Source organism: Notolabrus celidotus, chromosome 6 (assembly GCF_009762535.1).
Source record: "Notolabrus celidotus isolate fNotCel1 chromosome 6, fNotCel1.pri, whole genome shotgun sequence".
Lineage (NCBI taxonomy): Eukaryota > Metazoa > Chordata > Actinopteri > Labriformes > Labridae > Notolabrus > Notolabrus celidotus.
Window position 1 is genome coordinate 1,997,141 of NC_048277.1, and position 14,924 is coordinate 2,012,064.

The following is a 14,924-nucleotide window of genomic DNA, read 5'->3' on the forward strand; positions in this document are numbered from 1 at the left end:
ACTGTTGTGTTGCTCATAATGATACCTGCCTGTCCGTCTGCTTCTATGGTGTCATCTGTGATGAATGGCATTTCTCTTTGTTTTACTGCCCTCTACTGGTCTGGTGGTGTAGTGCATTTACTTTTTTTCCTCCATACGTCACTGGCCTGATTTGCACAATCTACCCGGGACTTCAGCCCACGGTCTAAACGCAGACAACAATGGGGGCACAGGAACCTTTTAGTTCAGGGTGAAGTAGTTCTGGGAGCTAAAAGACCCCGGAACTCTTGGTCCAAATGCACCTAGAGAGGGAGGTTTAGCTGTGTGTTTGAAAATCCTTCCACATGATGGAAGCAGCAACACTTCAAGCAGTGTTTCCTCATCAGTTCTAAACCCCAGTGTCTTTCAGGGAATCCAGTTATAGATCTGGTTGTATGGCTGGAGATGTTTGGAAAGTGTATTGTGTTTTTCCTCCCTTTTTCCACGTAATCAGTAGTCTTCTCTCAGCCCAACGTGAATGCGTCTCTCCCGGTGTTACAGTTTTAAAAGTGACCCTGTAAACTGTCTAGCTAATGCTAAGCTAACACAATGTAACAGAGACCCTTCACAGCTGTGGTCCAAATTGAGGATGACTGAGTTTTGTTCACATTCCAGCTTTGGGGGGACTAAAGAGGAAAGTGTCTCCACTTTAGAGAATTACATGGTAAGATGTCGATCTCTGAAGATTAGCCAAGGAGCTCATGAATAGCAGCTCCTCATGTCCATGTGCATGAGAAGGACGATAACAACAAACACGGTGAAAATAAAATAAAAACTGTCCAATCAGAGGGCGCTGGTGGCCTAGTGGTCTAAGCGCCCCACATACAGAGGCTGCAGTCCTCGTCGCAGGGGTCGCCGGTTCCCGACCGGTCGACCATTTCCTGCATGTCTTCCCCAACTCTCTACTCCCCATATTTCCTGTCTCATTTCAGCTGTCCTATGAAATAAAGGCAAAAAGCCCCAAAATGAAGACAGAAAAATAACCCCCCAAAAAAACCTGTCCAATCTGAAAACACAAGGACTCTGTCCCTGCAGCCAATTACACTCAGAGACCATGGTGACTGTGTAGGCCCACTGTGCCTGCCCCCCGGACTGACCAAACTCAAATATATATTGGAGCATGAGCAGCTCTGTTACCTGTGAGCAGGAGGGGCACAGCACGCAGATTAAACCTGTAAGCGCTCAGTTCACTTCTGCACGCGCTCTAAAGGGAGGTTTCCTCTCACAGGATGAACATTTACTGTCTTGAGCGGAGAAATGTTGCATGTGAGTGATGTGTAAGAGCTCCCAAGGACAGCTTTTCTGCATGGTCTTTATGATCTGCTTGTGAGGATCTCATAGGTTAGTGCAATAATTTTGTCAGCAATTTTGCAATACTATCAGTACAGTTGTTAGCTTACCAAGCTAACTACTTACCACAACATGCTTTCTCAGATTTCATGTGCCGTTTCTGAGGCTTGAGATTTATACAGACAAAGAAGGCAGCGCATAACGTGACTGTTGTTCCTCATCATTTGGAGGGTAAAGAGAGTCTGGATGTTGAGCCGGCGGTGTGCATGTTCCTTTCGACGCAGACACAGGTGTTTCGTCTTCAGCCATCATCTGTAACTGTCTGGGGTAAAGAGGGCAGGGCCACTCCTCTCCGTTCAGGCTGTGGTGCTGAAGCTATCTCTCTCTGGTCAGAAGATCTCAGTGTTGTTAGGAACAAATCCCGGATAAGAAAACTTTGCTGAATGTCAGAAACGTCTTAAAACTGCATGAGTCTGTTTGGGAACACATTTAATCCTAAGAGCAGTTTGTGAACGAGGCCCTCTGTGTTCTTGAAAAATAAGCCTTGCACTAATAATTCAATGGAGTGTGTATCTCTTGTGAAAGTCCCCCTGCTGTCACCTCCCTCTGAGCTGCTCACCTTATCAGGTACTTTACTGTACATATATAAAGAGTCATTAAAGACCACACCTAAAAGCTCCTGTGAATTTGCAAATTTGCAGGTTGATTTGAAACAGTAAGTCTGAGACGTGATGATCCCAAACTGAAGCACATGCTTCCTCTGAGATAGCAGGTGTTTGTGTTCAGAGACTCGCCTACACAAACACTGGAGGTGTTGCTCTGACATGCTTTGTGCCAGCAGAGAAAAAAGACATGTTTCAAATGTGAAGATGTGGAGCACAAACACTGCCAGTACATCCTGCTTCTCTGCAACAATGCTGCAGGAGCTGGTGCCAGGTCGGCCCTGGGAAGGCTCTTGGCACAGGGTTTCAGGATCAGTTGGGGAAGCGGCAACTAGTGTCTGAGGTTCACACTGAGCAGTGAGACTGTGTTATGAAGAGAGTCAGTTTGAAAAGTAACAAGGTTTCTGTTTTAAAGGGTCGTTTTACATCTTTGATAAACAGCATGTTTTTCATTTTCATAACATGACTGATCGTACCTGACGTTTTTTAATCAGATCACCTTTTCTCATGCAGCTTAAACATTTCTTCTTCTTCTTCTTCTTCTTCTTCTTCTTCTTCTTCTTCTTCTTCTTCTTCTTCTTCTTCTTATTCTTCTACTTCTTCTTCTTCTTCTTCTTCTTCTTCTTCTCCTTCTTCTCCTTCTTCTTCTCCTTCTTCCTCATGAGGCCACTTCTTTACTCCTCTGAAACATCAGTTCTTGGATTTCGTCCCTGCTCATGAACTTGTTGAAACCTCGTCCCTGTCAATATTCCCTAACTGTTAGAATACTTCAATTTGAAATACTGAGGGCTGAAACACATTAGTTTCTATAAGCTGCTGTCAGACTCTATTATTAAAAGTTGTGATCTTATGAGTGTTTATAGTATCTATTTTGAGGTTTAGGGTAGGTTATTGTTAGTATATTTTTTGTGGTGTTATTTTTGTTGTTTGTTTACCATATGGTTTATTGTGGGGTCAGTTAATTAGGTTATTTCCAGGTCATGTGTTAGAGACGGGGATATTCTGTTCATTTAGGCCCCCTCTGGAACAATCTTCCGCCCCAAGTGCGCTGTGCTACTTCCACAGAGACTTTTAAAAATCATCTTAAGACTCATTTGTTTGTCATGGCTTTTGACCATCTTTTGTAATTTGTTGTTATTTTGTCTGCTTTCATTATTGTCTTATTTATTGCACATTGTATTGTCGATATTGAGACTCTGTCAAGCACTTTGTGACTATGCTCTGTGAAAGGTTATACTAAATAAGCTTTACTTACTTATATATGGGCAGCTAAATATCTAAACCAGGAGCTGTCCAGTTAATTAGCACCTGAGAGGAGCATGCTTTACAAAAACCAATGATTTAATACAGAAGTCATATACAAATACAACACACTTTCTAAACATCTCCAGCCATACAACCAGATCTTTAACTGGATTCCCTCAAAGACACTGAGGTTTAGTACTGATGAGGAAACACTGATGCTGGAAGTGTTGCTGCTTCCATCATGTGGAAGGATTTTCAAACACACAGCTAAACCTCCCTCTCTAGGTGCATTTGGACCAAGAGTTCCGGGGTCTTTTAGCTCCCAGAACTACTTTCCCCTGAACTAAAAGGTTCCTGTGCCCCCATTGTTGTCTGCGTTTAGACCACAGGCTGAAGTCCCGGGTAGATTGTGTAAATCAGGCCAGTGATGTATGGAGGAAAAAAAGTAAATGCACTACACCACCAGACCAGTAGGGGGCAGTAAAACAAAGAGGAATGCCGTTCATCACAGATGACACCATAGAAGCAGACAGACAGGCAGGTATCATTATGAGCAACACAACAGTTAGCCTGTTAGCATGAAGAGACTCAGCTGGTCTGTTTTAGATGGTGCTATATTTCATCACAGATGGATTCACTGAATCAACACGTGAGAGGAGATAAGCGCGAGTAGCAAAGACATTTCAACACGCCTTTAAAATCCTTTTGAACTCAAAAAGCCGTGGCAGAGATCGGCCGGTGTTTTGGTTTAAACAGCGACCCTGTTAACTGGAGACTCTCAGTCGGATGCATCCCTCATAAACGTCTTTAGACGATCATTAAATATCTGATGAGGATATTTTGAAATCTTAATAAAAACTAAACTAGTTTGCATTCCCAGGAACTCCCTCTGTGTTTCAACAGCTGTGTAAACTCCACAAACACTGACACGTTCAGCTGAAGGTCTCCAGTTTACAGGGTCACTTTTAAAACCGTAACACCGGGAGAGACGCATTCACGGTGGGCTGAGAGAAGACTACTGTTACAAGCTGCTAAATCAAGAGAATCACAGCTTCTTCTTTTGAAAAGTACACACACATACAAAAAAGATAGAACAAATAAAAACTAATGAAAGAAAGAGAAATCAAGTGAATCACAGATGTGTGTGATGTTATTGTGGACGGAGGGAGGAATAAAAACACTGAGGTTAATCTACCAATCAGACACGTTCAGCATTGCAGTCCCTGCATCCCGAAAGTCCTGGGACCTTTGAAAAGTGCTAACCCCCTAGCAAGGGCTTTTTAGGGGGGAGATGATCTACCCCTGAACTAAATTTGGACCCTGGGTTCACCGGTTGAAACGCCCGTAGTTCAGGGGTAGAGTTCCTTTGGTGGAAAAACCCCTCTATGTGGTCAAGTGGCTTATTAAAGAGTAAGTGTCTGGGCTACTTAAAGGAAGTAATTGAGCCTATCTAAAATGTTAAAACATTTAAAACTGTCAGCTGTGTTTACGTTTTGATTTTGTTGTTTCATCACGTTGCTGCAGGGCCCCCCTGGAACAGAGACCTCAGTTTCACAGGGTCCTCCTCCCTGCTAAAATAAAGGACAAATAAAAATACTATTACAAATGTTCTTTTTTTAGTTACACTCTGACACCAAAAGTCCCAGTTCTCTCAGTCCATCTCACTCTGCATCCAGATAGAAGCAAATGAAGCACTAGCTGTCACACTGCATCTACCACGAGAGGCGTAGGATTTGTAATGGGTCAGCAAATCTTGTATCAGCGACAATGGTGAAGCTGGAGGAGCTGGAGGGCTGCATGTGTAGACTCCAAACACACACAAATAAAGAGGCCCTCTCTAACACTCCTCAGTGACTGTGTGTGATCGCACTAATTCATGCTTTTACAAGGTGTCATAGTTTTATCTCAGAGGTCACTGACTCTGAATCTGGACCTGAACATGGTTTGAGTTTTGTGCTTTCCTTCCACTTCTTCACTGCAACCTTAGACATTCAATTAGCAAATGGCAGATGCTACAGAGCAGTGTCAGTCATGTGTTTATGCTGTTTTCAATGCTTGCTTTCTCCACCTGATGTTAGTCCAAAGTGTTCCAGACAGTCAGGTTGAAGTTATCTGTATCATTGTGAGAGCAATAGAAGTCTACTTTGTGCAGCTGTAGAAATGAACAGGGGAACTCGGAGAGAATGGAGTGGTAAGATAATTTAGTTCAATCTGTTTTTCTTCAGCACTTCTCTCTTGATATTTTTGCAGCACAAATCTTCGTTTTTCCCATAATCCCTTTGTATAACTCTCATTTCTGCCTAGCCTGCGTAGGAAGCACAGGTTTGATCTTTTCTGTTCAAAAGTATTTTCAAGTGAAGCATGAAATGTGCACAAAGCCGGAGGCAGAAAGCTTGGGCTGGCAGAGGAAGTTGACAACAATGTCGTGTTCGGGGTTATCTCGGAGTAAGCTTCAGGTCGGACCAGCAAGAAAACGAAATGAGACTGGAAGGATCAATATTTCTACTCTCTCTACCTTTTAAACAACATCCATTAGAAGAAATATGGAGATGTTATAGTTTATGCACAACATGCTGTTATCATCCAGCAGCAGCCTGCTGGATGAATTATCCTTTAATTAGAAACAGTGCTGGGCAAGTTACTCAGAAACTGTACTTAGTTTCTTTAGTTTCCTTACTTTTAAAGCACTTGTTGTTTTTCTGTCCCCAAAAATGGATCTATTGTTTGTTTTGGAAGTGAACAATAATGAACCTGACAGGATGAGTGAACAATCAGACAAACTGGCACACCAGATGGGAAACAGTATGTAAACATCAATAATTATGATCAGTTCTGCATATTCCTGCATTGAAGCAGAATGAGATATGACGGTTTAATAAAACATCCAACGCTGTATAACACCTTAATTATGCTGATGAGTTTGGAATCTCTGCTTAGAGATATTTAGCAAGGCTATAGTAAGTGAAACAATAGTTGTATCTCATAAGCAGAACCTGTTCCTTCAAGGAGGGAGAACAAGATCTCCTAAACCAGAGAGCCGCTCTATATGTGTGTGGTGCCCTGCTAAGGGTAATATAAGTAAACAAAACTCAAGACGCAATGCTTCCTCTCTGGCAGCTTCAGCAGGAATTTTAATCTCTTAAAAAATGATTAATAATCACATAATCATTCATACTTTCATTCACAGTCGCAGTCAGATGAGCTAACACTGCCCCCTTGTGGCAGTTTGGAAGCGGCATATTAAAGGTGACATATCATGCAAAATGGACTTTTTAATGGTTCTCTACCTGAAATATGTGTCCCTGGCATGTCTACAAACCCCCCGAGAATGAAAAGAATCCATTCTGCCCCTGTTCTGGTTTTTCCACCTTTCTGTAAATGTGTGTGAAACCAGCCGTTTCAGACTTCAGTGTTTTTGTTACGTAACAACAATATCCGGTCTGTCACGGAGTCAGAGCTCGGAGCTTGTTCAGCCCATAGACTGTATAAAATACAACTCAACCCCTCCTCTGTTTTTCATTACCTGCACACATGTGTGGTAACAAGGAGCTTAGGAGGGAGGCATGCTAGTTGTAGGCTGTCTTAATAAACACAAAGGTCGGTTTTACTCCCCACGTCTGCAGATTTGAAGATCTAGTGGATGATTTTTATTTGTCATGGATAAGTGCTAGCGCTAATTGGCATAGCCACATAGCTACATGTTCATAGCTGTAGCTGTGTACCAAGACACACGTCGACATACTGACAAATAAAACAACAAGAAACACTAAATCTGTGACCAATCCTTCAGAAAAGGTCCTGCTGCCTTTCTGGTAGAGGTCGGTTTTACTCCCCACGTCTGCAGATTTGAAGATCTAGTGGATGATTTTTATTGATCATGGATAAGTGCTAGCGCTAGTTAGCATAGCCACATAGCTACATGTTCGTAGCTGTGTACCAAGACACACGTCTACATACTGATAAATAAAACAACAAGAAACACTAAATCTGTGACCAATCCTTCAGAAAGGTCCTGCTGCAGGCGCCTCTCTGTCAGGATCAGATTCTGGATCAGATTCAGAGGGTTGAAGTAACGCGATCTCTGAGCAGCCGTGTATATTCAGCCAACATGTAAACATTAGATCAACGTGCTGGAGAGCCGAGGCACATCCACTTCCTGAGGGGGCGTGGTCAGAGGGAAAACAGAGTGTTCTGAGGAGGACTGAAGAAGAGGACTTTTCAGGCAGACCAAAATCTGATTTCAAAGTGTTTTTTTGAGCATAAACTTTAAAGACATGTTTTGGGGACCTCTTAGACCAATATATATTGATGAAAAAAGCGTGATATGTCACCTTTAAAGAGAGCTGGACAAGTTTGAAAAGCTATCATTCATATCAAAGGAAACTTCTAACAATGGTTTGTTTGTTTGTTTTTTTAAATATTTTATTTGTAATTTTTGTAATGTAACAAGACAAAACAAATACAATCAAACAGGGGCTCAGACATGTGAAATGAAATAAAATAAAATTGGTAATATGAAAAATAAAAAACAGACAAATAAATTAATAGAAAACACGTGAAGAAAATGTTAGTTGAGAAATGATTTTAAATAACAAAATAAACGAAGATAAGTAATAAAATAAATAGAAATACATATATACACATAAACACACATATGCACACACATGCATACGTATGCATACACATACATACACACATAAATAATGTAGAGAGAAAGCAGAGAGAAAAAAAAACAAACATAAAAAGACCATACAAAGCTGCCAATTAAAATGCGTACTCTGGAGTGCTATGTGTCAAGTCTGCATATGTATAAAGACATACTCCACTTCCATCACACGTCAGCCTCATCCAAAAAGGCAAGGAACGGGCTCCAGATAGCTGAGAATGTCTTCACAGAGCTAGATTGCAGGAACCTTAGTCTCTCCATTTGTATGACTGACGTCATGTTAGAAATCCATTCCTGAAAAGAAGGGGGGGATGGGGACTTCCATTGCTTCAAAATAAGTCTCTTGGCAACTATCATCCCCAGTGTTAGTGATCGTCGCACAGAGGAGGAGAGAGCTTCTAACAATGGTTAGCAGGTTAATGAAACACGATATAACAATTAAGTTACATATCTTAAAGTAAAAGAACACAAAATACTAAAAATACTAAGTAAATGAAACTCAGACGCGATGCTTCCTCTCTGGCAGCTTCAGCGGGAATGAAGCATGGTCGTCTGGAGCTCTCACTTCCGGTCATGGCAGACATGAGCAATCAATCATGAACATCTCTCTCATACCCCTTTTCAACCAAGGCAGTTTCAGGGTTGGTTCAGAGCCGGTGCTCAATTGAGAACTGGTTTTTCGTGTTTCGACTATGAGTGAACCGGCTCCTGGCCAGGAAAACAGGTTCAAGAGCGGCTCCAACTCTTTACTGGTCTAGATCCGCAAACCACTTACGTCAGGGGTGAGGGGCGGGGTTGCCCTGATCAAAAACACAAACCAAACGTGTTTCCTCCATCGTCCTGCAGAGAACAAATAAAAGAGACTAAAGGATTCAAAGGCAAAGCAGTGGTCAAGGAGACAAGCTGCCGTTGTCCGCCATCGTTGTTGTTGTGAGGGAAAGCTCGCTCTAGCACTGCTGGGAAAAACGGTCAGGTAAATCTGACATGATGACGTGTCTCTTCCCCTGGATCCTTGTAGATCACAGATAAAGAACATTAGAACATTTCTAAGAGTTTTTAACCCGTTTTTAAAGCAGGTTTACCTTTTTTTAAAGGACTCTTTGACACATATAACTTTGAACTTTTTAACATTTTTACCTTTCATTCATTTTGCAGTTCACTTCTTAGTCACTAAATCTGTTTTTTTAAGGTCCATGAACTTATTTATTTCTGATTTCTTTTTTCACAAAAATCTATCAAAGGGGCACTAGATGGTTGTTGAGTGTTGTACTTTATGGAAATGTTACAATGTTACAATGTTACAATGTTACAATGTCATTTAGCAGACGCTTTTATCCAAAGTGACGTACATACGAGAACAAGAACAACACAAGCAAAGATCTAGACAAGAGGAAACAAGATCAGTAAGAGTAACGAAGTGCTTCAAGTCCATTTGGGTGCAGGTACTGCCAAGCAGTGTAAAGGCAATGCACAAAAGTAAGTAAGGAATTTTATTATTATTATAATTTTTTTAATAAGGAATATCTACAATGAAGCAACCAAACCATTTAAGACCTTCCATTATCATCATCAACAATTAACATCACCACAATAATGACCAAAGTACCAAGTTCTGGGTCCCTCAAGACCTGAACACAGATCCCCAGAGTAGAGCAGGACGGTGTGAGTCAACTGTAGCTGGAAGACATGATCTGCCACTGGGGACAACAGTGGAGAACAATCTAACTAAGTGCATAGTGCTTCCTAAAGAGCTGGGTCTTTAGCTGTCTTTTGAAAGTAGAGAGGGACTCTGCAGATCGAATGGAGTTGGCCAATTCATTCCACCATTTAGGGACAACAGAAGAGAAGAGTCCAGCTAGTGATTTTGAGGCCTTGTGTGCTGGAAGCACTAGGCGCTTTTCAGAGGCTGAGCGTAGCGGGCGAGGAGGGCAGTAGACCTGGATGAGGGGTTCCAGGTAAACTGGAGCAGTTTTGGTTCCTGCTTTGTAAGTCATGATTAGAGTTTTGTATCTGATGCGAGCTGCAACTGGAAGCCAGTGTAGCAAAATGAGCAGGGGAGTGACATGAGCTGTCTTAGGCTGGTTGAAGACCAGACGTGCTGCTGCGTTCTGGATCATTTGCAGAGGTTTAACTGTGAATGCAGGGAGGCCTGCCAGTAGAGAGTTGCAGTAGTCAATGTGTGACATTACAAGAGCTTGAACCAGGAGCTGTGTTGCGTGTTCTGTCAGGTAGGGTCTGATCCTCTTGATGTTATAGAGGGAAAAACGGCAGGACCGAGCTATCGAGGCAACATGAACCTTGAAGGTTAGCTGGTCATCAATCATGACACCCAGATTTCGGGCAGACTTAGTGGGCATGAGGTTTTGTGATCCAAACTGGATATTGATCTGTGGGTCCATAGTGGGACTGGCTGGAATGATAATAAGCTCAGTCTTAGCTGTAGGTGACGTTCCCTCATCCATTTAGAAATGTCAGCAAGGCAGGATGAGATCCGGGCTGAGACAGTTGTGTCGTCAGGTGGGAAAGACAGGTTTGAATGTTTGATGTCTGAGAATTGGTTTAAAGTATCAGCCTCTTAACCTCAAGTACTCCATTAGGTGGGATCAATATCATAAATATGTTTCAGTTTGAGGTTATATATGTGCCTGGTTTAAAAACAAATATTGCAGTATACCTCTGCCCTGTGTTGATGAGTGGTGAAATTCACAAAAAAAGAGAAGGCATTAAGAACTTGGACATTTATTATGTCTTGAAGGCCAGCTGCCATTCTCCAGAGGATGGCTTTCAAGGTCCTTGATATCAGGACCTTGAGGGCTGGTAACAGAGTCTGACTGTTACAAGTTCTCCCCTTTTAAGATGTCCAACACTGCTGCAAGCATCATCATAACACTGCAGTGCTCCTGCAGGAATTGGTACTCCTTGTTATTGATGCTCTTAATATCCAGTTTCCCAGGCTATTGAGCTCATTCATTGGAATTTCCATAATTCTTGAAACTGTCTTGTTAAACAGGTACCACTGAGTGATGACGGCACCAGAAGTTTCTGTGGCTGACTTCCTCTAACTGTTCTGATGGGACTTGATGTGGTCCAAAGAAATGTGCATTTTACTCTTCTGCTGCTATACCAAGACCTTAGTTTCTGATATCCCAGCACCAATCAATCAATCAACCAATCAATCAATCAATCAATCAATTAATCAATCAATCAATCAATCAATCTTTATTTGTATAGCGCCAAATCACAACAAACATTATCTCAAGACACTTTTACAAACAGAGCAGGTCTAGACCACTCTATGTCAAATTATGAACAGAGACCCAACACCAAGACAGGATAAGACTCAGTCTGACCCCACCTTAATCCTTTATCAAAAAGGAAAGTTTGAAGCCTACTCTTAAAAGTAGAGAGGGTGTCTGCCTCCCGGACTGGTAGATGATTCCAAAGGAGAAGAGCCTGATAACAGCCAACCAGCTTAGAGCTGTAACATTAAAACCAACGTGATCTTCTAGATGGTTCAAGAGGAAAACATGATCAACCTTATAATATGCAGAGCTGAAGCAGCAACAGGATGAGACTTGAACAGGCACCAGAGTCAGCAGTGAGTAATAGGTCATTAGTGGATAAGAGCTGTCTCTGTGCTGTGGTGGGTCAGTGATTATTATTGTTTGAAAGCCTTACAGTCGTTCATGTCTGCAGTAAGTTGAGTTATGACAGACTTTTCTAAAGCTTTGGAAATAAATGGAAAATTAGAAATGGGTCTCAAACTGTTCCAAATCCAGGGGGTAAAGGCTTCTTCAGGAGGGGTCAGACTAGTGAAGAGTTAATAAAGGACAGAATCTGAGGACTAATGGAATGAGAAACCTCTTTGAGAAACCTGGTGGGGATTGTGTTTAAGTGACAGGTGGATGAGCTCAGACGCAGAGTCTGTATGTTCTGTAGAGCAACAGTTCAGAGTAGTGTTAACACTGGATCCACTGATTGAAGCAGACCCTCAGTGATGATTTCCAGAACTCATGTTGACAGAAGCCTCAGTCAACTGATCTTTCTTTTATAAAACACACCCACACACACAAACACACACCATACACACATGGTTCTTTAACCACCTTAGTCCTTCATGGCCATTCAGATGCGTTGGAGGAAGCCCTGACCTTCTGACCTCTGACTGATTTCACCAATCTTATTTCTCCAGTTCTTCAGAATCCGTCCTGATGTTTGATGCTGCTGTTTGAAAAGCAGAGGAATGAAACAAACACCTCCTCACATGAGTGCATGGTTAAATAACAGAAAGTGGTCCTCAGGGCTTATTCCCAAGAAGAAAGGTTCACTTTGACCTTATACTCAGAGCTTCAAAGACACTACTGGCTCCAACGGATATGTGTTGCCAAGCTAGCTACACTAGAGGATCATCTTAAAATCATCTATTATCTCGCTGAAAATGAAAAAAATGTTTATTTTAGAGGGTTAAAATATTTTCAATATTCAGTATGGACCCTTAAACCATTTTAATGCTGCCTACATGAGAATCATATGTAAGAATCAAATACTTTTTTGTTGCCTTTTTCATCATCTTGGTGTTAAACATAAGGGAATATACACATACTGTCTGCATGGTGCTTTTATTCAATGTAAAATCCTCTGTTGTTTCTGTAATGCCAGAAAGTTACTCTGTATTTCAACACCTTCACTCAGTGCCTGAACAAAGAGGGAGTGAGCTCAGTCAGTCCATCTTCAGGCTGGCATGGGAGTCACTCAGCTAAATCAGGCCTGTTACAGTGGTAGGGCCATGTTGTATTATCATTGGACAGAGCTCTCTCTTCTGCAGAGTTTTCTGATGCCCTGGTCACACTTCATATCATCCTCTTCCCCGTGCAGTTAGGACTCAGACAAGACAAGAACTAATGAAAGACATCACATCTTTGTGATACCAGCGACTCTCCACTGGCAACATGTGAAAACACACAAATCAAATCAATAAAATTATATATATATAATCAGATATAAAACAGAAAAATAAAACATAATCATATCAATTAAATTAATAAAATCAAATCTGAGAAATATCAGAGGAATCAAATCAATAAAATTAAATCAGAAAACAAACAACAACAGAAGAATAAAATATAATCATATCAATTAAATCAATAGAATAAAATCTGATGAATACCAGAAAAATTAAATCAAATCAATAAAATATAATCAGATATAAAACAGAAAAATAAAACATAATCATATCAATTAAATTAATAAAATAAAATCTGAGAAATATCAGAGGAATCAAATCAATAAAATCAAATCAATAAAATCAAATAAGATAAAAAATGTAAAGAAAATAAAATATATATATAAATAAAATTAAATCAGATGAATACCAGAAAAATAAAACAGAATCAATAAAATATAGTCAGATAAAAAACAGTAAACATTAAATATAATCATATCAATTAAAAAAAAAAAATCAGATAGATATCATAGAAATACAATTGAATTAATAAAATCTAGAAAATGAAATAAAATCAAATAAATACCAAATTTTAATTAAATCATAACAATTAAATCAATAAAATGAAATCAGATAAATACCAGAAAAAATAATATAATTATTACATTAAAATAAAATCAGATAAATACCAGAAAAATAAAACAAAATAAAATAAGAAAGACTAAGATAGAATAAAATAAAATTAATGAAAATGATGCTTAAACTGTGGTAATAATGGTCATAATAATAGGTTATAAGGCAGTCCAGGACTAAAAGGAAATAACTACAAGTTAAAGGGCAGATTAAAAGGGTAAGTCTTAAGTTCACTTTAAAAACACTCAGAGTGCTCGTTGTTTTAATGTCCAGAGGCAGAGAGTTCAGAGGTTGAGGATATAAACACAGAAAGCTCTCTGACTGTCACTTGTGAGGGACACATGAGGGACATTTAAATGGAAGCATTTTTTATCCTTCCTTTCCTTCCCACTCTTTACCTCATGTCCCATTAATGCATGAGTGTTTATATCTATTTTGTGACTAACCCTGATCCTTGTCTTCCTCCCTGATTCACTCCTTTCATCCCTTTGTGTTCCAGTGGGTCGGACAAGCAGCAGTTGGAGGTGGCAGCCAAGGAGGATCCACCAACTCCCTGAAGACACCACCATCACCGTGACTGGACATGCACACAACTACAATCTAACACACACACACACACACACACACACACACACACACACACACACACACACACACACACGCACACACACACACACACTGACACAGACTCAGGCATTAGAATGATTGTTGGTGGGTGTTCACTAAGTTTTCCTAAGGTGTTAAACAGACAAGATGTAACAGACAATAGTAACATCAGCTAAAGGTCATTCCGTAGACTTCTGTTTAATGACTGAATAAGGCTTAGGTGTGTAGGACTGTTGCACTTGTACTCGTTACGTCCACATGTATCGTCACAAGCCAAAACTACTTAACTACATTCCAAGTGAACTTTGATTTAGAGTTTTTACTGACCGTATTAACAGCTTATATGTGTGCAGAAGGTCATGCTTTCTTGCAGCTTCCAGTATGTGGACCTGTATCAACCGTTTTAGATAACTCAAGCCATAACTTGTGATCCATGTGAGAGGTCAGTTCAGATCAACACAGCAGCCTGTGCTGTGTTTCTGTCTCATTCATCTTAGTTTCATCTCTTTGGGTGACACGGTAAACTGAATCTAAAGTGAAATGATTTCACCTTTGAGTGTGTAAAGGTAGATAGGTAACAGAGTTTACTATTTACTGCATGGGAATTCACATACTTTGTTAACAGGGTGTGGTCAAAGTAAGAGAAATGCAAGTAGCAGATGCTACAGAGGGACGTTTGTCTGGCAAAAGATCACTTCATTTCTCATTCAGGGTTTAATTGGGATTACTGATTATTCTCAGTCTTCTAAAGTGAAGAATAATATATCATGGCTACGTTGAGGGAGACAACATGAACAAGCAATTTAGAGCAGTCGGTCTGGGAGGTCAAAAACAGAACTGAAGGATCTCAGGTGGAGAGCTG

At 40.6% G+C, this 14,924-nt stretch overlaps 1 protein-coding gene across 1 annotated transcript in view; it reads left to right on the forward strand.

Annotated features, from left to right (window-relative positions):
* LOC117813908 (synaptotagmin-9-like) overlaps nt 1–14,371 on the forward strand; it is a 59,832-nt gene extending 45,461 nt beyond the window's left edge. The window contains exon 8 of the mRNA XM_034684968.1: nt 13,956–14,371. Within this exon, the coding sequence (XP_034540859.1) occupies nt 13,956–14,033 (78 nt within the window). The 3' untranslated portion in view covers nt 14,034–14,371. The remainder of the gene's footprint in view (nt 1–13,955) is intronic.
* Nucleotides 14,372–14,924: the final 553 nt, after the last annotated feature.